Below are 24,555 nucleotides of genomic sequence, written 5' to 3' on the forward strand. Positions count from 1 at the left end.
GGGTGGAGGGATGCAGGGACTTCATGCCATTGTGAGTGCTTTCTGGAATTGTGTGCAGTGGCTGTGCTTTCAGGCATGGAGGCTTTGTTGCACATGGAAGCTGGGAAGACAGAGCCCTCCTCTGCTCCCTCTGGAACAAAACCAATGGATGACTAATGCAGTCTTTGTAAATACAACTTATCCTATCAGTGACTAATGAAGGCTTTTTTTGTTTCCTTCCCCTCCTGTCTCACTAAAAGAAAAGCAGTTCTCAGAGCAAGGTTGCTGATGGGATCTCTTTCTTCTTGTTTTATTTCAGTGGTGTAGTAGAGTGTGGAGGTCATTTACAAAAGGCAGCTTATTGCCCCTTTTCCTCATGTGAAACTTAATTCCATATGGTAATTTGTGTATTCATTTTTGTTAGTCACGGCATGCTCCTAAAGCAATCTTCTGTTCCATATGCTGATCTTTGCTTCTCATACTGGAACCTGTGTCATGTCCACAATGCAGGAGAGTCAAACCTTGCTTTAACTTTTTTCATAAAATCTTTGACAGCATGCCGTTAGTCACATACATTTGGACCATGCTCAGATGCTCATTCCTGATTGTGTGCCTGGTCCTTGCAAAGGGTCATGCCATTTTTCTCTTGGCACTCTACCAACAGACAGGTTCCCACTTGCAGGTTAGGAAGCTTGTGGGCTTGCTAAAAGCTCTTGGAGAAAGCTTATTGTTCTAGTGACATGCTGTCTGGCCCTTGCAGATACACACAGTATGTTAACAAGCTACCCAAAAGAACTAGAAACAATGTTCACCAAGATGTTCATGGAGATACTACTCGTGTTTGGTGTGTTGTTAAAAAGTAGGACTTGTAATTCAATAAAAGGCTTCCTTTTAGATTGAAATTGTATATCAGATTATAACACGGAAGTTCTCTGAACTCTGCTCTGTGAATTGCTTCCATGGTCCCAAAGGCATTCATCATGGGAGATGGATCCGTAAGGGACTTGAACAAGAATGCTTGAGTGCTGTCTTGGATTTGACAAGCAGATTCCTGTCTGGGCTTGTCACAATGACCTTTTCTGAAATCTAGAAAATTGCTTGTAAGTTTGGTCAGTTTGTTTTGCACCTCAGCTATTTTCAAGGCAGCAAGGATGGGAAAAGGGTATCCTACTGCCATCAAATGCTGTCCTTGCAGCACTGCCTTGTGAACCTCCTGGGGGAGCAAAGGAGAGCAGTACTTGGCAAGACCATGTGTCCTTTTTGGAGGATGTCATCAAGTACCTTTTCCTCCTTTCCTCTCTGTGCAAACCAGCCTCTGTTGCATTCATCTGGCATTTCTGTGGCTGCTAGAGCAGTGGTTTACATGTCACTGCAATATTACAAAAGAGAATTTTCAAGAAATTGACTTTTTACTTTTAAAAATTTTTTTTCAGTCCTTTGTCTGGCAGGTGGGTGCCTTCTTTTCTCTCTCTTGCTCTGCAGCTCCCATCCTGCCCTTCCCCCAGCCAGATCGTGACCTCATTCTTCTGTTGCTCTCCCTTCCTGTCCTGGTATGACACTAGGTCTTCTCTGCAGCCTTTCCCCACCCCCTCTTTATATCCAGCTTTAGTTGCCACTCCTGTGGCAGGGTGGCTGCTTCCTTTTGCCTACGCTTGCACTTGCAGGTCTCCTGGGTGCTTGCAGAAGTGGAGTTAGCCAAGTGCCATGTGTGCTGACTTCCACAGGTCATCAACAGTGACCCTCAGCTGTCTTTCGGGTACCTTCTGAATTAAGATTTATATGAAGCTACTTGCTGACTTTACTATAAAGAGCCAGAGCATGCATTTTCTTCTATAGGCTTTTTCAGTTTGTTGTTCATGTTTCAAACTGAAAAATTGATTAATTTAAAAGCACAAATCTATTAGTTAACATGTGAAGTAAGGAAGAAGTCCACAAGTATTGTGAGATCAGAGGAGTGCAAGAGGGAAACTTGGATTCCAGAAGCATGAAATCTGTGCTGGACTTGGACATTAAATCAAACTCTGGTCACTAAAACATATTTGCTGTTTAAAACCTAGTATAATTGCTGGTAGCAGAACAGCATCAAGCTGTTCCTCTTAAAACCATTTTTTTCTCTGAAGAATATAGACACGTGCTCTATTCCACACAGGCTCAACAATCCTAGTGACTTCCTCCTCCCAGAGACCTTTTTATCTCTGAGTTCTTGGGTTCCCTGACAGCTTGGTGAGGAATCTGTTGCCCCAGGTCCCAGAGTTTGGCTAAAGAAATGCCGCTTTCAGATATGACAAAGGGTGCTTGATTGCACAAGCAGGACCTGAGCCAGTTGATATAAATCTGCCTCTAGCACAGATGTATAAACACCGGGGCATGTGACATATGTTTTGTGCTCAAGACCAGATGCTCAGGGAAGTTAAGCAGAGATTACACTGGAGTGGTATTGGATGGACCAAGACAACCAACAGAAGTAAATAAAGAAGTTTTCCCAGGTCTCCAAGTCCACTGCTTGGTTTGTCCATTGCTGTGTTTCCGTGTGATATTTTGGACACAGTAGAATGGGAGGCTGCTCTCCTCTGGCTCTCCATAGTTTGTTTAGCCCCTGGACCACTTTCTTTTACAGCAGGGATTTGCTGTGTTTTAACTTTGCCAGAGCTGGGTGGGAGACAGGCCTTTTTAAGGCAGGACGTCTTTGCATTTTCGGGCAACTTTAGAGGCCTCATGGATACATCATGTCTTGGGCTGGCCTGGTTTTTGGCACATGGGCATTGCTAACCAGATGATTGCTTGGAAAGGGTAGCAGCATCAAATGTTCAGGAGAATCAGTGGGCTGGAGTACCCAGCTGGAGACTGGACACTGACTGTAGTCAATTTGCTTAACCTGTCTTAGCATATGGTATGCAGTACTTCATGTCATGGCCGCTTTGTTTTATTCATTCTCTTGCTCTGTTTCTCAGTGTGAGCTGTGTTGGTCTGAAGGCTGCAGAAATGATAATTTCTTTCCTCTTCACTGGTTAGTATTGCAGTAAATGAGTTCAGATATGCTTGTTTTGACTGCAGTTTCCTTAGGGAGACCTAGTATCAAAGCATTCAGGCAATTCTGCCTGTCTAGAGGGCTGTAGAAAGACTGCACAAGTAGTTTAAACTGTTGACCTTTCCTTGATACTTAGTTATATCAGTGACCCTTTATGAAGCTGTTGTATGTACATATACTTGGTAGGATTTACTGTTATCATAATCTTGATTGAGACAGGTGTCCTATGGAGCATCTTATTTTCTGCCTGTGCAGCTCTCTTCTGTGCATATTCTTTGCTTTTAACCATGTGTGACAACACTGTAATCCTTCCATTTTATGTATTAAAAGTTACAGATGAAGAAGTTTTGCAGGTGCACCTTAAATGATGGGGTTTTTGTGTTAGGGAGTGGGAAGACCACGGTAGGATAAATCTTCAGACCAGAGGAATAGACAGGTTAGGCAAAGGAGAAGCTATTCTTTTATTTCTTTGCATTCCATGAACTACTTATAATAACAGTTTGGAGGAGAAGCCAGTACTATCTCAAGCAATTATAACTGTGAGAACCACCATGTTTTACCCAGGGTCCTCTGTTTTGTCATTTCACAACCAAGAGCCACGGGGGAAGTTTTCAGAATTGTGTGACGTAGAAGATGGAATTTACAAATTGTGAAATTTAACATCATTAGCCTGAAACTTAGAGTTTGTGGCCTGACGCTTGCTTCTTGGTGTGAATATCAGCTAGCCGGCTTCTGTTGCTGAAATCCTCAGCATCCAGCGTGTATGCCAGCACTGCAGATGCAGAAACTGGACACTCTGTTCCTTCAAGGTTCTTTCCTTTTCTCTCCCCGTTTCTTCTAGTGTGTCCATACACTTATGAAACTAGGGGAAAGAAATCTGTCACACACTCAATGGGTGAGGATAGTTAAAACTTAAATAGCTCTCCCATAAGGGTTGCATCTAGCACTACGGACTTACTTAAAACCCTCCATTCATAAAGCGCTGAACAACTTTACTGCAGGATATGCAGCTGTGGTGCCTCAGTAGCAGTTGAGGCTTGCTTTTGTGTGGTAGAGATCTAACTAGCTGGAGTGTCTGTTTTAAACCAGTTCACTGTCCTTGTAGGGCAGATGTTACACATGTGATTTTGACTTGATGCAATTTGCTCCTAGTTTTGATGTGTTTTGTGCTTTGGGTGGTTAGCAGGCTTACTGCTAATCTTACTGCTCCTTCTTCCTAAACTTCAGCACTGAGGTGAGGCAGTCCTGATGTGATCCATCAGAACTCATGGCTTGAGTGGTACAAGTGAGAAGCCAGCACTGTAAGCAAACTACTGCTAGTATAGGGACACGGAGCAACTTCTACACAGTGTATTCATCACTATTTTTCTTTTATTATCTATTTGCTTTCACATTTTTTGCAATCTTTTCCTTATCTAAAAGGGAGGACTTTATATTGCATCCTCACCTGCCTGAGATCCCAACCCTTGAGGAGTGACTTCTGTAAGCAGGAACAAGGACAAGAAGAGACATAAAAGTCTATTGGAGCCATATGGGAACCTTGGAGACCTAATGGCTGTTGTGACTACCTCTCCTGCTTGCACACTTGCACAGAGATTGTGTTGTTCAGTGCAGGCTCTATGCCGGCCGGGAGAATAGCAGCAGGGATGCTGTGGGCTTAAGAGTTGGTTTGCGGCACCCATCATCTACTGGCAGCAGCATTTATCTAGGCCAGCAGGGATGCAGGGAGCGAATGACTCACTCAAGGATTCATGAGCGTTTCCCCCCCTCTCCTCCCCCTGTTGCAGCTGTGTCTTGGTCATCAGCCATTTGGGAACTAGCTGCTTTATTTGGTTGCTGTTTGCAGTGGGCAGTTTCTGTTAAGGTTGTTAATTTTATCAACTGCCTTGGAAGCTCAACTGACTTTGGATAACAATTAAAATTGCCTTTTCTGCCTTTCCTCCTTCCCTGCTCATAGGGCTGCCACCCAAACAGCTGATCTGGCACTGGACTCTTCTGAGGAGGTGAGAACAAGCAGATGGGCCAGAGGCAGAAACTTCCTAAGCTGATCAGCCAACAGCGTGGTCACTGTTTTAGGTGGTGGCTGATGTTGTTAGACAGAATGCCCTCTCTGGGTGCCACCTTGGCTGTGGTGACTGGAGGGTCTGGTGGCATTGCTGCAGCTGAACTGAGAAGCACATTTCATGGTGTGGTGGAAGAATGAATGTGGGGAGAGTGTGAATTACAGGAAATTCTTTAAATAGTTGTAAAATGAAAAGCTGGTTACTCTGATCACAACAGTTAGTTGATAAACTCATCAGAGGCTACCAGGTTTAGTTTCTGTTGAACTGTGGGTGACATGGTCAGTAATGCTTCAGGCTGTTGCTGAGGGTTACGGCCTGTGAAGGAGATCAGCCTGCCCTGGGCAGCCACCATGCTGTCCTGTGCTCCCTTTTACCAAGGCCAGTGAGTCTTATCTCTGAGCTGGGCTTTCTCTTCTCATGTGATCCCTTGGACTGCTTTTTTTGGTGGGTGCTCTGTCCTTTCCATGCTCCATACTTTTTCTTGTGGCTTTACTTTCCTCTGGATGCTTTAGTCATCTTTGTCTCCTGTTGGTGTTTCTGGCTACAAGTTCCATTAGTGTTTTTCTTTTAGAAGCACATTTTATGCTTGCATTTACTCGGGTCTGGAGGACGTACTTTCTAGGTCTCCCTGCCTGATGGCTATTGTCACTTCAGATCCTAGCTGTGTTGTATCCAACACAGACTTGGTGTCCCTAAACCCTGAACAGTGCTGCCTGCCCTGTCATAGCCCCCCTTCCCTGCTGGGTCATGGAACTTGGGAATCTCTTTTTGCTGTAGAGACCAATCCTACAGCACAGATTAATTTTTTTTTTTTCTTTTTTTAGGTAGAGGGCTGTACTTCTGTTTTCCCATGTTCCTCAGCTGAGCTGTGTGAGCTGTGTATTGCTATGCTGGGGCTGCAGCAATATCTTCACAATATACCATATTCAAATGTCTGTAGTTGTCCTCTGCTTGCTGTGCTGAAGGACTGCAGTATTTGGGTACACTGTTTGATAGAAGAACTGAAGGAGAGAGGCTGAGGAAGGGGCAGGGATCACTTTTGCTAGCATTCACCTTGAAATGGAGATAGTAGTTTTGGTTCCCAAGTCTCATCTGGCTGGACCAGCTGTCCAGGTAGCGATGGCAAAAAGGGAAGCATAAGGAGACTTTTTTACTATGCTGTGTGCTGGGAATGGTGACTATTGGGGAGTCTCTTTTAACAGGGGGTGCTGTAGTCTGTATCCCACCTTTTGTGCTCCACAGAGCTTGAATGGAACTGTGGAGGCTTCTCAGTTGTTGGCCATAGGAGACCATGCTCTGCTGTCTTTTTGTTTTGGTCTGAAATTCAACCTGTGTGGGTCAAAGTAACTTTTGTAGGGTGGAAGTGCTTTTCAGGACAGAGCTGAGGCTGTCTGGTGGGTAGTGTGGGAGAAGCTTTCTCTTGACACTATTCCTCATTTGTGTGTTCTGTAGAAAAAGGAGGGTTTAATCTTAAAACATGTTGGCTTGATTTCTTAACCGCCACCCCATTAAAACCCAATCTCAACAAAGAAAGTTGCTTTGTAGATATCAGTGTTAGTGCTTTAATAACTGTTGCACTGCATTTTATTTCTCCGACACACCTCCCTTTCCTCTTTCATTTTTTGCTTGGAATAGGCAGCAATTTACAGATCTGCATGCTTTGACATGAGAGCTGTCATTTCAACCCCTCATCCTCAGTCTTTGTTTGTCGATCAGTATATGGGGTGGACTTAATCAGTGAGGATTGTTGTTTTGGTATGTCTGTAATTGATGAATCTTGCCATCTCTTGAGATTCAATAAGTGTCTGTCATCTTGATACGATATTGTAGAATTCAGTGCCAAAATGCACCACATAATTTAGGTCCAAACAATAGCAAAAGACTGGTGGGGGGAAAAAGCTGTAGATGGCCTTAAAATGAGTATTACGGTAATGAAGCAGCATTAAATGCCCTCTGGCAAACAAGATCTAAACTGATCTAGCCAGGAGCATTAAACATTCATCAAAACAAGAAATAACCTTAGCCAGAGAATAAATCAAATCTCTAGCATAACAGCTGCTTTTTTGGAAAAGATGAAAGTCAAGCGCTTCTTTCCCTGGAAATCTGAAAGGAGGGAAGGTGACTACTTTCAAGCTCTTGTGCTCGCCAGACAGGCCAGATCTGTTTTCAGGTTGTGTTCTTGTCAAGCGCAATGCAGGCTTTGTTGGGTGGCATTTCCACCCAAACAGGCTAAATGTAGTTTTTTCAATTTTTTTTTTTTTTCTTTTTCTTTTCTGAACACCAGACCTTGTAATAAAAATCTATTAGGTCCTAGTGTGGCATTGAGGTAGGATTTCATGCTTCCCACAGTGAGGTATTGCAACAATGTTAATGCTGCCCGTATCAGTTTTTGCTTTGAGAGACTACTCAAAATCCATTAATTTGAACTGTATTGGTTCTGTCATCATTTCTCTTTCTGAAGAAGGATGAAAAACATGGTAGTGAGAGGCTAAAAATTCAAAGATCTGAGTTTGTTCACAGATTTGTCACTGACATGGTCTCTGGTTTCACTACATCTGCTTTGCTCCTCCATCTCTTTAAAGACAGGGAAAACCCCTTTTACTTCAGGGGTTTTCAGACTGCATAGTAAAAGGTTTTTTTACACACCTGGAGATTCTCCAACAAAAGATGCTATGGAAGTAGTTGTTTTGGGAGGATTTTTTGTTTTCCAATAGCTTTTTTTTTCTCCTTAAATATATGTAATCTAGAAATTTGTCAGAATTTTTTTTCTCAAAGTCTCTGCTTGTGGTCTGCAGGTCTATCTAGGGACAATTAAAGAGCTCTGCAAAGGGCATCTGAGAAAAACATTATTGCACAGCTCTGTGTGAGCTAAGAAACATTGCTGTGCGTATTGTCCTGTCCATCTCATTGCAGAAAGTGTGTAGAACCCCTCTAAAATGTAGACTGTATGTTTATTTCAAAAATCACTTGTCCCTTCTTAATCTCTGCAAAAGCATGTTGGGATGCTATTTATTTAAACACACATTCTACAGCCAGCCTCTTAGATCTAAAACACTGCCCCCACCCCCCCTTCCTAACCTAAAAAATGTAGTTGTGTGTGTAAATTAGCATTGTAACTGCAGCCTCCTGCCAATTAATCCCCTAATCCACAATTTTTACCTTTCTCTGCATGGGAGACCACAGCATGCTGTGCTGCTCCACACCTCATTTTCAGAGATGAGATGGGCTCTTGAGTTGCCATGTCAGGACATCAGACATCGTTTGCAGTATTTCTTGGGGGCTCTCATGCTTCTAGTGGGATAGGAGGAACCATCCCAACACCTGTGGAGCGGCAGAGCATGCTCCTCCTCTCTGTCCTACCTTTAATACTGTATTTTTAAATGTTTCTCACCACCTGTTTTCCATGACCCATTACTGTTTTATAGGAAAGATCAGCTCCTTGTGTGTAAGCCTTCAGATGATCAACTGGGGTTCGAGGCTGGTGTCTCACTGCTGCTCTGATTTCAAGGCTGACTGCAGTCATGAGATGCCAGGCTCTCTGTTGTGCATTTGCTTTGCATCTCTGCTGTGAGACCATCTAGGGGAAGGGGTTGATGGTGAAGGAGGGCTGTAGGGGTAGATTTTGCTCTTGGTCTCAGCCGGTAGAATGGTCACATGAAACAAAAAATACATCAGCTCCCCTCCCCCACGCACTGGTTTCTTGGCTCTGCACCCAAACTAGCGGCTGAGCACGTGATTTACTTGTAAAATGCAGTTAAAAAACAAAACAAAACAAAACGGTGCCCTTGCAGGTGGGACACCAGGCATGGGAGGGCGGGACTGTGGCTGCCCTGCGTGTGGCCGGGAACTGCCGTGAAGGGAAGGGGTACCTCTCCCTGCTGAGCTGCAGGAAGCTGGCAGAACGCAGCGCTGCCAGCCATGGGCATGGGGGGGTGGTGTGTGCTGCAGGATGTGGGGCCACAGAGGAAAGTGCAAGCTGCAGGAGGCAAAATGGAGGGGAACATGCTGAACCACAGCCTTACTGGGGGAAGGAGGTGGTAGGTGCTGCCTGTGGGGCAGGGGGAAGGAAGGGGAGGGCTCTGGTGCAGGTGGTGTGGGGGCCTGTGTTTTGAGAGTTAGGCTAGACAGTTACTCTGAACTGAAGGTCTTCTTATGGGATACAAGGTCTGAAGTGAGAGCAACAGAGGATTGTACTGATCTTTACTCTTCTTTGGTGCAAGAAAGGGGAAGTTGTTTGACCATTTAAAGCTGTGGAGCTCAGCATCTTCTGGTTTGAAAGCTTCATTCTTTCTGCTAGTTGTGTTTGTCTCCCACAGTTCTTCCTTTCTCTGGGATGTAGGCTCTCATAAGCTTTTGAAATCACACTAACCCAGTATGCCCAATGAGAGCTAAAATATGCCATTATGCTCATCTCACAAACCTGGTGGGGGCCTTCAAGCGAATGCCCCGCCAGGCTGGACAGCATGGCAGTTGCGCCATTCTTAGGGGGAGTAAAATTACACCGCATTGCTTCCTGTGTCAGGTCTGTGGCGGGTGCAGTTAACGTCTCCTGGCCACAGCAGATAAAATGAGATAAAAGAATTCCTGCCCTTTGCTGTGCTGCCTGTCAGTATTGGTGGTTGGTGATCTCCATTGCTTCAGGTCAGGATGTGAAGGTGGCTGCTTTGTTACTGTCTGTTGGCTGGAGGGTGTATTGCTTTAGGGGGGGGATACAATGCACTGTGCAGGAGTGATTCCCAGCACCTCCTACTGCAGTGCTGGCTTTTCTTGTGCTTCATCCTGCTCTGAGCCAGGAGGAAGTCTTGTAGAAGCAAGAAATGGCACTCTTTGCAGTAGCCAATGGAGCAGGTGGTGAATTGGTGGGTAGTTCTAATGGTTAATTGGTAGAATTCTTGATTGTTGCAGCAGACTGTAGGTACTGACTCCCGTGGCTGTAGGTGTTAACCTAGCACACAGTTTGGAAAGTAACCTCAGAGGTGAAACATTTCCTTCCCACCTGTTCACCACCAAACCTGGGAGGGATGTTCTCTCTATGACTTGCCTTCATCACGGTAGCATGAAATAAGCTGATGGCTAGAAAGAAAAAAGTCGGGCAATGAAATTCATATCAGGAGTGTCTTGGAAATTCTTCACTGGCTTTTAGTAACTGAAGTAACTGGTTGATGGGGAAAGCAAACAGAATAAAGCAGAGTTGGCACAGCCCTTGTATATCCCACTAGAAACATGGTAAGGATGACTGGGGCGATGAAGAGACATTTCTCTTGCTAGCAAGAGGAACTGGTATGGCCTGAGAGGATATGTGGACCAGAAGCAGGGGTTGTATGTGAGGGATGACATGTGTGTCATGTCAGAGCTTATTGAAGACTTTGATTGGGGCCTGAATGGTGCTTTGGCCCGTGTTTAGTTGCTTTGTAGGCAGATACCCTCCGCTCTCCTAATGCAGTCATGGTGCTGGCTCATTTTTCAGTGGCTGCACTGATACTGAGGCTTCAGCCTGAATTCACTGGGCTTGATTTGGCCCATTGCTTTTGGCTGAATAAGACTGGGAACAGCTTTCAAAACAGCCTGGAGAGCAGTGACTCTAGGGGCCTGGGGCTTGTGGGGAAGGATGGGTCATCTGGGAAGGGGGCATAGATGCTGTGGAGGGTTGTCTCATCAAGGGGTTTACAAAATCCTGCTGAGTGCTGTAACTAGCTCAGAAGGAGGTCCCTTACCCACATTCTGAGTTGATTTCAAATGTGAAGCCAAGGACTATGACTTCACTGAATGGCTGGGGTGCTTGCTCCTTCCCTTTTTGTATACTGGTGCATACACATACATTCAGATTTCATGTTGCTTTGCAGTGCTGGCTTTGGTGAAACCGTGGGATCTGCTATCGGCAAGAACCAAAACGGAATGGTGGGAGTTGTCTCAGAGAGAAAACCCAGTCTGGCTTTATCTGTGCCTTTGTAGGCAAGGAATGGCATGTCAGGCTTGAGCATACTTAACCCCCATGTGTTCACATTGTTAATTGTGACTGAGATGTCTCTCACCTATAGCTGTGAGTCTGTGCTGATTCAGTAATTTGACCTCCTTTGACTTCTGAAGTTCCTGGAAAGTTGCTGGTGTCTGTGAGAGCCCAAGCTCCCAGCTTCATCTTAATGTGCATGTCAGGTTGCTTTTCTTTTGCCTTATAATGTGTACAGTAGGTAATACTCCGGGTATACATACATTCCTGCTGAAAGCAAGAGGACAGGAATTCTCCTTCCCTTAACCAGGTCCACCTGCTGGATAACTGAAAGAAGAATATTGGACGAGTTGTTTGCTGATAAACTGAAAAATATGCATTTGAAAAGAAAAGTCAGCTTTGAATGACAGCAGGCATAGAAACTACAATGGCAAGAGTGCACACTATAACTTTTTAAAAAAGATCTATCTCTTTCAGGTATTTTTAATACCTTCTGTTTATATCTGCCTTCAGTTAGATTATCTTTGCAAATTAAGTACGAGGTGATGAAATAGTGGAAAAGAGAATAAACTTCTCTGGCTCACTCCTCAGGGTGCTTGTTAGAGATAGACATCTAATTACTTAAACCATCTTGACTTCTACTCTGTTAGTTTACTCTGATAGTCTAATTTCTGCATTACTTGAACAAAACAGTGGAAACTCTCTTCTAAGTTCGTGTAGTTTGTTCCTTTTGTTTGTTTTGTTTTTCTAGTACAGTAATACCGAGGGGTTCACAGATACTAGTGTTTGGAAACAGCTTGTTACCAACTGTGTGAGCTTTCTGGCTGTCTTTAAGGTCCATGTGTGTATGTACTTTTAGGGATAGTATTACACTTTTATGCATGGATTTGTTTGTTTCTGGGAGACTGGGAGAGCGTGGGAAAAGGCTGTTACAAGGTAGTAATATTTAGTGGTTTTGCTAGAGGAAAGGCTTTGTCAGAAAGTATGTCTGCCGGCATTTCTTTAAAGAAGTCTTATATTTGTTTATTGTGTCCTACTGGCACTTGAACCTCCTTGTTTGTCTGTAGCTGAAGGCAAATGATGAGGATTTTACCACCATCTTGTTTCTCTAGCTTTCACTGAGCGAGAAAAGTGGAGTTTTGCTGTTTTATCTTCACTTGCTCGTTCCAGCCACGTCTTCCCCTTAGTGACTTTATGACTCTTGCACAGTTGCTGCAGCAGAGATGCTGGTGGTGGTGGTAGGGGACAGCTTCCCCTCTGCCCTTGTGCTTGGGACATTGTGCCACTGGGGTTGTTCTGCTTTGGCAGGCTGTAAGACAGACTTTGGCTTTCAGAAATGTCGCCTGCAATGGGGGTAGTATGCTGTTACAGATTTATTAATTTTGGCTGGTCTTTGAAATGGCAGTGTAGAAACAGTGAAATGGAAATGTCAAAGTCCTGTGCTGCAAATAGCTGGAGGGAGGGAGGGAGAGAGCATTTGGGAAGTGTTGTTATGCTTATTTTCTTCATATTTCTCTTTAGGCATCTGCTGCTACCTCTGTCAGAAAGGATACATGGAATCTATGGAGGCCTCTGGTCATTCTTAAGGCCTAGGATGATATTTTGTTTCTACTAACTTCTACAGAAGGGGAGATGGTGATCTGAGACTTGCTGGTATTCCTGTTTAAATGAATAACATGGTGGTGTGGCATGGCATACTGTCCTGTGCAACCCAATTGCAAATGCTGAGAGATCTCAGCTGTTCTGTAGCACAGTCTTTTTGGAAAAACTAGAGAATATGGAGGAAAGTCTGTGGCCTGGAAGTATGGGATGAGGGAGCTAGCTCTCTTCCTGGGAATGTCTCAGAGAGGAAGTTTAAATTTAAACAAGCAGAGAAAAGCATGAAGGAACCTGAAGGCTCAGATTAGTCTCACACTACAAAAAGTATTTGATGCAAATTCGATTTCTGTCTTGAAGCAACTCAAATGATATTTTAGCAGCTGGCACCAATTGACTATCTCCCGGAATTGGCATGATGACAGCAATCAAACTGAATTTATTGCTTTGGGTTTGATTCCTCTTCCGGCCTCTTCCCATTCTCAGAAATGTAATCTAGAATGTATTCCCACAGGAATGATAGCTTCAAGCCTCTAACAGCAAAGATGTGCAGAAATGAAAACAGGTGAACTCTAGTATGCTGGATTCTTCATAACAGTTTCTCATCAAACAGATGATTCACAACTAAGCATTAGTTTTGTTGCTGCTTGTTTTTACTACACTTATGAAATAATCTGCCTTCCTGTTGGGGTGACTAAACTTTTAGGGTGCTAAAAGTTGTGCCCCCCCTTCCTTTTTTTTTTTCTTCTTAAGGCAGGTGTACTAAATAAAGAGTGAGCTTTAGCCACAGGACCTCAGAATAGCTGCAGTTTGGTAAAGTAAGCCAGTAAACGCTGCTGTGGGTGTGCTTCTTTGCATGTGGAAGTGTTTCAAAACAATGATCTGTTTCTAATTCTTGTTGAAGTAAGTATGGTAGAATTGACTTTTTCCACCTCATTTTCTGGTAGGTGTGAAAATAATCACTTTCACTGATAAATCTAGGTTCGATCTATTTCAGTAACTGTTTTGTCCACTCTTTCAGTTAGTTTTTAATGCTAACTTCTGCTTGCTAGGAGAAGGAACTGCCTGAAATAGGTGTGGTTTTGCTGATGTTTGTTCCTAGAGCAATGAATGTCAGTGCTTCCTGGTCAGGTGGAGAGGATGGGGCACAAACGGCACATCTCTTTCAACCTCCCTGGTCACTAGTCCTTTGAGAAGCTTGTGGCAAAACTCCAGCTGCAGAGCATGTTTGCGCAGATGCCTGCAGCTGAAATAAAACCCCTCTCCGCATCTCTCGGGAGCAAAAGTCAGTCAGGGCATCGTAGCTATGTTCGAAGCTGGGAGGGTTTCATGCTGTGCTGCCTGTGCAGGGTGGCAGTGTCAGCACCTGGCACCTAACCATCTTCTCCTGCTCCCCAGCTCAGGTTCAGCCCTCACTCCCCTTGCTTGGAACTGATCTCCTTTTTGGGTTTGTTGTAGGTGTCTTTCTCCAGACTCTGCCTTTTGCAAGCGTGCCTCAGCTCCATGCAGACAGGTCTCCCTGTGCTACCCTGGCAGCCCAGTCTCCTCTGCACAGCTTCCTATCAGGCTGATTAGGCGCCGTGACCTTTTTCTTAATCTTTTTTTTTTTTCTGTTGTTGTTATGTAAATGTTCTCACTTGACAGCTCTAGACTACTGGGATTTGTGGATGTCCTGTGCCCTGTCTGTGTGTCTGAAAATGTTCTTCTCCAGGCCTTGGGTACCCTTGGAGAAGAAAGACCTGGTGAGCAAAAACCTCCTGCGAAGCAGCTGTGCATGTAGTGGCTAGAGTAGGAAACCAGGAACTGATTCCCTGAAGGATGGAGCCCAGAAGTTGGGTCTTGCGTTACTCATCCATCTCTGCCACTGCATCTTTGGGGTAACAGACTGAAGTGATTAGACAATGAAAGGATTTTCTTAAAAAAGAGTAAGAAATTTGCATCAGTATAAAACTAGTTATATTCCCCACACTGCTGGAGGCTGCCAGGTTTTCATGAAGTAAAGCTGGGTGCATTTTTTATTTCTGTTGGGTATACCTTTCTTTTACATCATGTTAACCTGTTTATCAGCTGAAGTTTGGTGCATTTAGGACAAACAGGACAAACTATCATGGTTTTGTTCTGCTGTCCTCTGTACTTGGGCAGGGTTGGTTTTGCTTTAACTTACTTGGTTAGAGATTTTTACAGCTGTGATGTTATTAATTCCCAGAGAATGGGCTGCATGTTTGCATAAAATAAAGTGGTTTCATTTTTGCAGGTCCTTAACTCTCACAAATGATGCTACAATCATTCTTGTTTTCTCTTAAAGTAAATGCCTAGACAAATCAAAACCCAACCCAAAGAAGTACCAGTTGTCTGAACAGACAGTTTCTTCTAGGGTATATTCTGAAGAAACCCGGTATTAATGTTACTAGAGTGACACTTAGCTTGGTACTTGCAGAGCAGTAATGTTAAAGGTACTTGGGTTAAATGTAGCCTCACATGCTGAACAAGATGCAGAAATTGTATCATATAAAGGACTAATAAGAGAAGTAAATGTTCACACCTTAGTTTGTGTATCAAACATGAGAAATTTTTCTCCTGCTGTTTTTAAGCACCATCTTATGTCTACATTTTGAATTTTGCTACAAAAAAGCTACGTAGACTCACTTTTCTGTTTGTATAGATAGTCATTGCTTCAGACTGTAAATAGAAGAACTGTCCAAATAGCAAGATTCTCTTTTTTTTTTTTTTTTTTTTTTTTGTCTGGAAAACAGTAAATGAATATTAGATGAGTGTTTGTAATATCCTGTACTTAAGCGTCAGCTATTGTTCAGGGCTAGACAGCTCTGTAACATACCAGGCAAAGAGCTTAATGAAATCCAATATTTGGAAACAGGAGGTAGATGAGTTCAGACTTGGAACAGCAGTGCTAAATTTTAACAGGAAGGGTAACTAACATTTGGAGTATCTTCTGTGGGTGTATGGCTTTATCACTTGAATGTGAACCCTTACGTTTTCTGAAGGATAAACGGTGTTTTAGGCAAGTTATGGAAATTGCTAGTTGAATTTCATAGATTGTGAAAGGTGGGAAATAGGTTTAATGTTGGAGGCCTGGGATCCTGTAAGGTAGGTCAGATGTGTTGCTTTGTTTCTCTTAGCTATGAGGTGTACTTCCACTGTGCATTAAGAATAAACACTCCACAAATGGCTTGCAGAAGTAAGTTTGGTCTTTTGGGCAGAGGGAGAAGAAATTATTTGCTTTGCAAGCTCTTGGTAAGGCAGGGATCTGAACCCATGTCATCCTTTCATTGTTACTCAAATACAGTTAAGAATACTTCATATTTTAAAGGTTTGGTGAGACCACGTATAAGAGATGTGTGAAAGCCCAGCCTTTGGCTGCTCTGCTGCTCTCACAGAATTTTGTTTTTTCTGTCTCCTACTGGGAATACCTGTCATTAAACCAGAGAAAGGTAGAAAAATTGCAGCTCTTTCTTTATTTCTTACACATTTAGGTGTACCGGGTTGTTCCCCACAAGTAACAAATCCACTCTGCCACTGATCCCTGAAACAAGAGTCAAATGCCTACATGTGCCAAAGGCCACCAGACGGCGAAGAAAGATTTAAAAAAGGGCTTTCTATGGGGGTGGGGGGGACTCTTTTTGAGTCACAGGCTGGGCTGTGTTCTGGTGCCACCTGCAACAGGACGGGTGATCCTGCAGGAATGGGGTCCGTGGATCCTCCAGGACTTGCGGCAGGAAACCCGCCCTGCCTGACCTTTCACTGCTCTGGTTGTGGCGGCTGGCTGCTGCGGCTGGTGCTCCTGGGGCTGGAGTGTGCTTTCTCTCTGTGAGATGTGCTTGAGTTTGCCTATTTTGTTGCCCTGGAGACAGAAGAGTGTGGTATGCTTCCCCCCTGACCAGAAATAGTTTCCTGTACCTTGTGACTGGAGTGCTGTACTCTTCCTCTGGTCTCCAGCCAGGCTGTGTGGTGCTGGAGGGATGGGGTGTGGGGTGATGACCTCTTGTCACAAGTTCTGGTGTGGCTGCCCATGATCACTAGCTGCCCTGCCCGCTCCCCTCCCTCTGCACGATGGTGTAGGATTTCAGGGGAGCAATTGCTCTTGATTTACATCTCCCATGGCATTTTGATGGTTATGTCATTTTGTTTGAGCCTTGCTCCTGTCAGCTGTCTGTCCTGGCTGTCAGGACTTGGTGGCTGAGTAGCACGTGGTGAGAGCTCTTACCTCTCCTTCCCCCTTTGCTCAGCTGTTTTTGCTGTCTGCTTCCCCATGTCCTTGTACTTGGGAACAGATTCTCAGCAAGTGTAACCGTGCACAAGGGCAACGTGATCTGGGTGGATGAAGGATCCCCGTCTGTAGGAGTTCCAAGTAGAGCTGAGAGGGTAAGTAGGGAACTCGCAAGACCCAGGCGTGCAATCAAGCTATGGATAGTTTATCTCAGACTGTTGTCCTGCTGTGAGAATCTGGCCTGAGTGCCAAGTACGCAGCACAGTCTGTTACCTTGCAACTGTGTTTTGCAAAACTCTATTGTGAGAGATGCTGCTAAAAGGGAAGCTAAGGCGCCCCCACCCCTCCCCAGCAATGCAGGTGAGAAAGTGCTTGCACTGCACCAAGGCCTGGGGAGCATGGAAGCTCTCCAGGCTTTCTTGCTGCCTGCTACTTTATTGGAAAGTGGTTCTGGCATAGAACTGTAAAATATATGCAGCAACAACAATAATTTCCACGATTGAGAAGGAAGGAGAGATGAAAGGAGTAATTTACCTTCCCCCCATTGCTGAACAGTGGCAGATGAGGATGTAAGCACATCTCAGCGCTATAAAATATTAATTGGGATATTTTCTACAGTTCAGCATTGGGAAAGAAGACAGAAATCCTGCAGTGCCCTGAGCTGCTGTTCCCAGCCTGGGAGAGAAAAGTGTTCTGAGCTGAGATCTGGCTCAGTCTCTGTTTCTGCTCATGGGGAATAGAACAGTTGCCCAAAGCCTTCCTTTACAAAGGGGAGGGAAGACTGTGCAGAGACCATGGAGTTGCACAGGCTGTTCTCGGGCAGAGCAGTGCAGTGTGGCTTTGTTGAAATGGGTCTCTAGTGGGTTTCCTATAAATTCGAGAATGCTGCATTCCAGTGATCTGCTGAGTAACTCAGCCAGCCAAGGGTCCTGCTTACTCATGCAGAGAGGACTTGTGTCACAGGGGATGCAGAAAGGTGTGTTTTCAAGTTTGTGTGCTGAAGATCTATGACAGAAGAAATGTCAAGAGCAGGCAGGGACTGCTGCTTCCCCTTGCCATGTTCTTTTGATGGCTGGACAGAGGAGGAAGGGCTGTCCTTGCTGCTTGCCTCTTTCTAGGCCTCTGCATCCCTAGAAGTCTAGAATTTAGCAGCTGCCAGGGCTGCCTAAAAGATTTGCATCCATCAGGATCCTTTCAGTGAAACTGTTTGTCCAGAGTGACCATTTCATTTGACAGGGTGGGGGCTTTGTTGTGAAAGTTCAGGAGTCAGTCATTGCTGTAGTGAAAAATCTCCTGTCTGAGCCTCAGTGGCTAAAAGGCCCCCTGGTTCTTGGCTGAGATAGACAGAGTTGCTGTAGCTCCCTCTCCTTTCCTTGCACTCATGCACGTTCCATTTCTAGGAAGGAGAAACCATTTTTTACTCTCTTTGATATTTTTTTCTTTAATCCAGATGATGATTGTGCTCACACTGATGTTGCCTTTGGGCCAGAATAAGCATACTTAGCATTTGGGCAGAAATTCTTGCCTGGAGATCTTGGAGTGCTTGATCAGCATTTCATCAGCAAGTCTGTCCATGGGTACCGAAGTATGGTTACCTTTACAGTTCACTGGACCTGACAGAGTTCCATACTTCATGTGATGGCTGTGCACTAGCAGGAGCTGTGTATTTCTCCCTCCTACTCTCCTCTTCTTCCCCAATGTTTCTCTGGAGTGGAAGCAGGTCCTATTCCCATTTCATGTGGGCTGTTCCTTCAGCCTTGGACAAGGGGTTAAGTCTTGGAAGGGTTGTCACTGGAAGTGGCTTTGCATATTTGTGAGGCTGATGGAAGAGCGCTGCTACTCACTTTGAATCCAAGAAGGGAATAGCAGTTTAATGCTAGCTCTGTAGTGGGAGGAGAGGTCCTCCTGCAGCCTCGGCTGCATAGCCCTTGCTTGAAATGGCTGTGAGGTTTTGGGAGACAGTCGCATGTCAGCAATTCACATTCATTTGGATGTTTGCTGGGTCACTGTGTTCCTTTCTCTGTTGAATATGAACAAGAGCTTAGTTCAGAGTTGTGGTGCTTAATGCCTTGTTTCTTATTCTCTTTCAGATCACCAGAAACTGGAACGTGAAGCTCGAATCTGCCGACTTCTAAAGCATCCAAATATTGGTAAATCTCCTTGGGCTCAAGGGGATGAGGGTGAGAGAGGAGCAATGTGTCTCATCTAGCGCACTGTGAGAGAGCAGATGTATTCTGAATGTTCACAACAACTAGTCAGACTTGCCTGTTGAAATCGCCTCAGTTTCTCTCTTTGACGAATTCTGCATATGATCCTGTCCAATTCCTTAGCATCCTGGCCCAGATGTTCACTAAAGTATCCCTGCTCCTTGGGTGATGTATGACTCTTGGTTGCTCATCTGACATTCTGCGATGGGAGTGAGCTGTGGTGTTTGTTTTCCCCACACCTGTCTAAAGTTAGCACTTTTTGATGTATCCCTTTAAATGTTGTGTTCAGTGACATGGCCAAAGTTAAAGGAAGGGAGGCTAATATGTCAGCTCTTGTCAGTGCAGTGGCTACTTCCTCTAAAAAAAGAGACCAAAACCAAATTGCTCATTTGGCAGTGGTGGGGAAAAAAAAAAAAGAAGTAATGAAGTAAATGGAGTAGTTTTCTATAGAAATACAGGAAGAAGCAAAATAAGGCACAACTTCAAACCAAAACTGATTTATTTACTGAGCTGTAGAGGGAAGGTACGGATTTTTATCTAGTTTGAAAGTGCCATCAAAGCTTATCCTAAGTTTTCTTTTAGAGAAATTTCACATTGTTGGAAGTTGCTTTGAGCAAAAAAAGTTGGACCATTATAATCCCCTTTTTAGGATCTTTAAATAAAGCCTCTAGAATCCTAGCTAAGGTCTAATTTGAGTTCATTTGTTTAAGAAAACATGAAGATATACCAAATTGCCACCTTCAACCAAACCACTGTTAAATATCCCTGTTTGGGAAACAATGCATTACATTGTCTTTCTTTTGCATAACCCTATCTGTCAGTGTAGATAATGTTTAAAGGGCATCTGTCTGGTCTCCTGACTTTCAGCTTCGTAATCATTTACCTCTATCATCTGAAGACCCGAGAGAGGAAAGGTGCCTTACAGCATACCCCATGAACTAGCATCTGTAGCCTGTTCCATTTGGGATGAAAAAGCAATTTCCACAACCTTGGGACCTCACAAAATGCAAAGCATCTTAGTAGCAGCTTTTCAACAGAAAGAGCTTTGTTGCATCTGCGTGTAGTTGTGGAGGTATTGCATGAGGAGAGGAGCAGTGGCCACCTTCTCCAGTAACTTGCACTGATGCATAAATTTGGTAAATTCAGTGCTCGTCAATATTTATTGCTGGTAAATTTATTGCTTGGCAAATTCAGAATGACTAAAACTCATATTAGCTAGTTATTGAGCTTCATTTGCCCCATAAGACTTGTTGCACTTAGTTTAGTAGGGGATACCACTTTTTATTTTGACCTTAACTTCGTTTTCATCATCTCTCTCTTCTATAATTTCTTGCATCCTTTCTTGCCTGGCCTCTCACAGAGTAAATCTTATACCTAAGAGGAAAACTACTTCTATAAGTAAACTGCACCAAAAGCAGAAACATATCACATTCCTGGTTCAATTCTACAGCTTGTTCCTCATCTGTAATGAGTGGCATTGCATGTCTCCTGTTGTGTTGTGGTTTGGAAAAGACAGTATGGGGGAGTGTCAGTGGTTCTTGCATTTTTTACAGAGCATTTCTTGTCTTCCTAGAAGAAACAGTTTTTCTTTTAAGATAAAGAGACTAGTCATTCTAAACTCAATGGGTGGTCACAAATAGTAATAAAGGAATTAATTTTTATGCCTACAACACAGGATCAAACTGTGTTGAATAAGACATCAGGAAGACATATGGTCCATTCGGCAGTCCTGCAAAAACCTTTTATACCTGACTGGTTCCAGGCATGTTTGTTCTTAAAAACCTATAATACTTCCACAGCCCCTAGTGGCAGTCTTTCAAATGTTTAATTTTTCTGTCGGTTAGACATTAGAAAAAAATATTTTGCTGCTATCTTAGCTTGTTGTTTCTAGTTCTGTCTGGAGTATATGTGGAAAGTAGTTTTTCTTTCTTGTAACAGTCTTTTACATATTTGAAGACTGTTAATCATGTCTCTTTAGTCTTTTTCTTCAGACTAAACAAACCCAGTTCTTTCAATCTTTTCTCATATGTCATGTTTTCTAGACTTCGAGTCTTTTTCTTTTTTTCTTTTTTTTTTTTCTTTCCCCTTCCCTGGACTCTCTCCAGTTGCTTCATCTTTCTAGAAATATGATGCTGAATACTGTACATAAGATGAGAACTAAGGCCATGTCAGTGCTGCCTAGAGGGAGAATTGCTTCACCTGTCCTGCCAAAGATACTCTTGTTTTGTACATCAGCCTGTGAAACTTGCCATTTATATTGTTAATGCATATTTGTTTTCTGACATGTTATTGCTCCATACTACTTTCTTCAGAACTTCTGGCAAGCAAATGGTTTTTCCATCTTGCATAGATGAGGATTCCTGTTGAAGTATGCATTACATTTGTCTTTATTAAAACAAATAAGAAGAAATCCACTCTGTGGGTTCCCCCTCCAGGTTGTCAAGACCATTTTGATTTATCTTCTGATAGTGTAATAGGGTTGCAACTCCTCCCACAGTGACGTGATCTTTAATAGCAATGCCATATATTGCATCATGTAGACAATTAATAGCATTGTTGAATACTGTTGGACTCTAGACAAACTCTTGAAGATATCACTTGATACTTTGTTCCAGTTTGACAGTTACCAATTTCGAGTATGTTTTTTCAATGAGTTGTATACACCATTGTAAGCTAGTTATGAACACGTATTTTATTCTAAATTGTGTATGCAAATAGCACCTAAGATGCTGTCAGAGGCCTTGCTGAAGTGCAGATGCTACATGCATTGGTGCTTCCACATTCCTTGGAATTGTTATGTTGTCATAGAAGGGAAACATGTTGTTCTGACATAGCAGTAGGTTTTTTCCTTGAAATTTGTATTAGCAGTTAGTAATCACCTAGTTACTGCTGTTCTGTGTTGTCAACTGTTCTGGATGAATGCCTGGTGTGTTGCCTCAGATTGAGCTATGCTAGTAACACTGCATCGATCCTGAAGACTTCTGCAGATTTTGCATGTGCTTTAATTTCCCCATTAAGTTTTGTTGTTACTGTTTTTGTTGCAAACTCTGTTGCAGCATGTCCTGCCTCTTCTATAGTGACCTGAGCCTCTAGTGAGTCTGGGGCAGAGGACTGAAAGTTAGGATACTGAGAGGTCAGCTGCTTTTCTCTCCTGTCTGTACACAGGATATAAAACAAACCTGTTGTTGTGTTTGTGGTTCTTGTCCATTTGCTGCAAGACATTTGATTCTGCTATGGAGATTCTGGACTGCAACACACTGACCATAACACTGCTACTCCAATAAAATAAAGGTTATTCCAGGTACAAAGTAATGGTGATATTTCCATTTATTGTTGCTTTTTGTGAAATGACCACTTCCTGAGTTACCCTAACGTGTCTTCATAAAATCTCAGCCCTAACTGTAGGCTATTGCTCTGTAGTTGGGTGTTTTGCTTGTCTTCAGATGCACATTATGGCCAAGGTAATCACAGTAGAGTGATCCTTCTAAGAGCTTAGTGCTGCAGTAAGTTTTTTTTGTCTGGACAGAAGAAAGTTGACTTGAGGCTATTTTCTGGTTTCTGACTTGTGGTATGTACCATGTCCTCATTGCAAACCATCCATCTGATTATGCCATTATAGCTGGTCACCTTAGACTTTAGTTCAGTAGAGGAAAGACTTCCTTCCTTAACTTTCAACTTTTTTTTTTTTTTCCCTCCTGACAACTTCCTAGAGTATTTTGCATTCAGTTCCAGGGAAACCATTTGCCAGCCATGCTCACCAAATACAGTAGAATTGGATGGAGATCAATCAGTGCTTTGTTCACCATGTTTTAAAGGCAAAAAAGATGTACCCATTACTGAGGATATGGAAGTGTTAGAGGCAGAATGCAACATCATTAAAAACCCCACTGTCTGTAAGCCGATAAAAGGCCTGTTGAAGTTGGCAAGAGTCATGGCTCTGTGGGGAATTCCACTTCTTGAACAACTTACTGTTACCTTACTGTTCCAGTGATTCACTTATCTATAAATCTTATGGGCATTTGACATGTATGTATCCAGGAACACATAGAAGAAAATTATATGGCTCTCTTCTCCCTTGGTCCCTGCTTTGCAGGAAAGAAGCATGTTTCTATAAGCACACTCATAGCTCTGATCCTTCATTTGCAGACACTTTCCTGATTGTGCCACTGAAGCTTATGCAATGGTTAAGGTAAAATAAACTTCACTATTGCTTTCTAGTTGTAGAGCTAAACTTACAAAGTATTGAATATCAACTCTTGCTTACTGGAACAACTCTTTTGTCTTCTGCTTAGTTATAAACTTAATTCCAGTCAGTCTGTGTATTTCACTTTTCAGTCCTTTAATTCATTCACTACATAGAGATTCTCTTGGGGAGCATTCAGCTTTTTCCTGTGCTTCCTGCTACCCATCAAATACTAGAGCAGTGACAGAGCTGGGAACCCCAGTTATCTTCCTGCGGGCTTGTTCATTGCAGATGTGAAGTTCAGCACAGTGCTGAAAGTGACCTTTCCTGTCCTAGGACTTGCAAAGCAATAATGATGCAAATTTTGATAAAAATCCTCATTCATAATTTGAAAACTCTTCTTTGATATTCCTGTATTCTCTTACAAGAGTAGGATTGTGTCTTGTTTAGTCACCATGAAGTCTGTTCTCTGCGTGCATTTTGTCCACTGTGGTGTTAGGTGTTGTCCTTCTCCTCCTCCTAAATTTTGTTAGGCCAGTCTAAATATGTGCTTCCTCTTTGTATCTGTCATCAGATGATCTATACTTTTTCTTAGATATTTTTAACCCAACTGTTCAAAGTAGTTCTTTAATATCTTTTGTTTGTAGTTCAAACTGAGCATTTCTGGTCGGTTATTGTGTCCCAACTCGTGGCAGCCTTTGCTGTGAAGAACTGCATGCACTTAGGTCTAGAATAATGAAAATACATATTTTAAGAGAGACTGGTAGTAGCCCAAGAACCAAAGCCAAATTCTGTTTCTGATTTCTGCCTTCATATCCTTTGCTGAACTGCTTCAGAGTTAATTTATTTGAGGGAATTTATAGCAGTAGTGAAATGCTGTCCTCAGCATCTACCAGAGTTATTGCTTTTTCAGGTTTTTCCTACCTCTGACTTTTTCTCCAAACTATACTTTCACCTGAATTCTTTTCATTTCAGCTTCTATCTGTTGTCATCTCTCAGCAAGAACGACAATTTTGGACATGTCCTTATTTAAAATGGGGAGAAAATGATATAGAAATCTCCTGTGAATTAGAAGAATTTCTCTTGACCTAGTTCAGTTTTATATTCTTTGACAAGTCGTCTGTCCTCCTAGTACCTTTGTCTTGTGGGAGTGATTTTGATGGGTGTGTATAAAAAAAGGTCTCCAGTTTGTGTGCCCTTAAATGCTGGTTATGGTCAATGTGGGAATTGCTGCAAGGACCAAGAAGGATGCTTTGCTTCTCTGTGCAGCCCAGCTGGAGAATCCCACAATGCTCACGACTAACCTGAGTGAGAAATGGGGTGCTTT

At 43.2% G+C, this 24,555-nt stretch overlaps 1 protein-coding gene across 24 annotated transcripts in view; it reads left to right on the plus strand.

Annotated features, from left to right (window-relative positions):
* Positions 1-24,555, plus strand: part of CAMK2G (calcium/calmodulin dependent protein kinase II gamma) — a 121,579-nt gene that overhangs the window by 34,235 nt on the left and 62,789 nt on the right. For all 24 annotated transcript variants that reach the window (XM_074907219.1, XM_074907217.1, XM_074907227.1 and 21 more), the window contains exon 3: positions 18,929-18,988. In XM_074907219.1, coding sequence (XP_074763320.1) covers positions 18,929-18,988 — 60 coding nt within the window. The remainder of the gene's footprint in view (positions 1-18,928; positions 18,989-24,555) is intronic.

The sequence above is a fragment of the Athene noctua genome, chromosome 5, assembly GCF_965140245.1.
Source record: "Athene noctua chromosome 5, bAthNoc1.hap1.1, whole genome shotgun sequence".
NCBI classification, from domain to species: domain Eukaryota; kingdom Metazoa; phylum Chordata; class Aves; order Strigiformes; family Strigidae; genus Athene; species Athene noctua.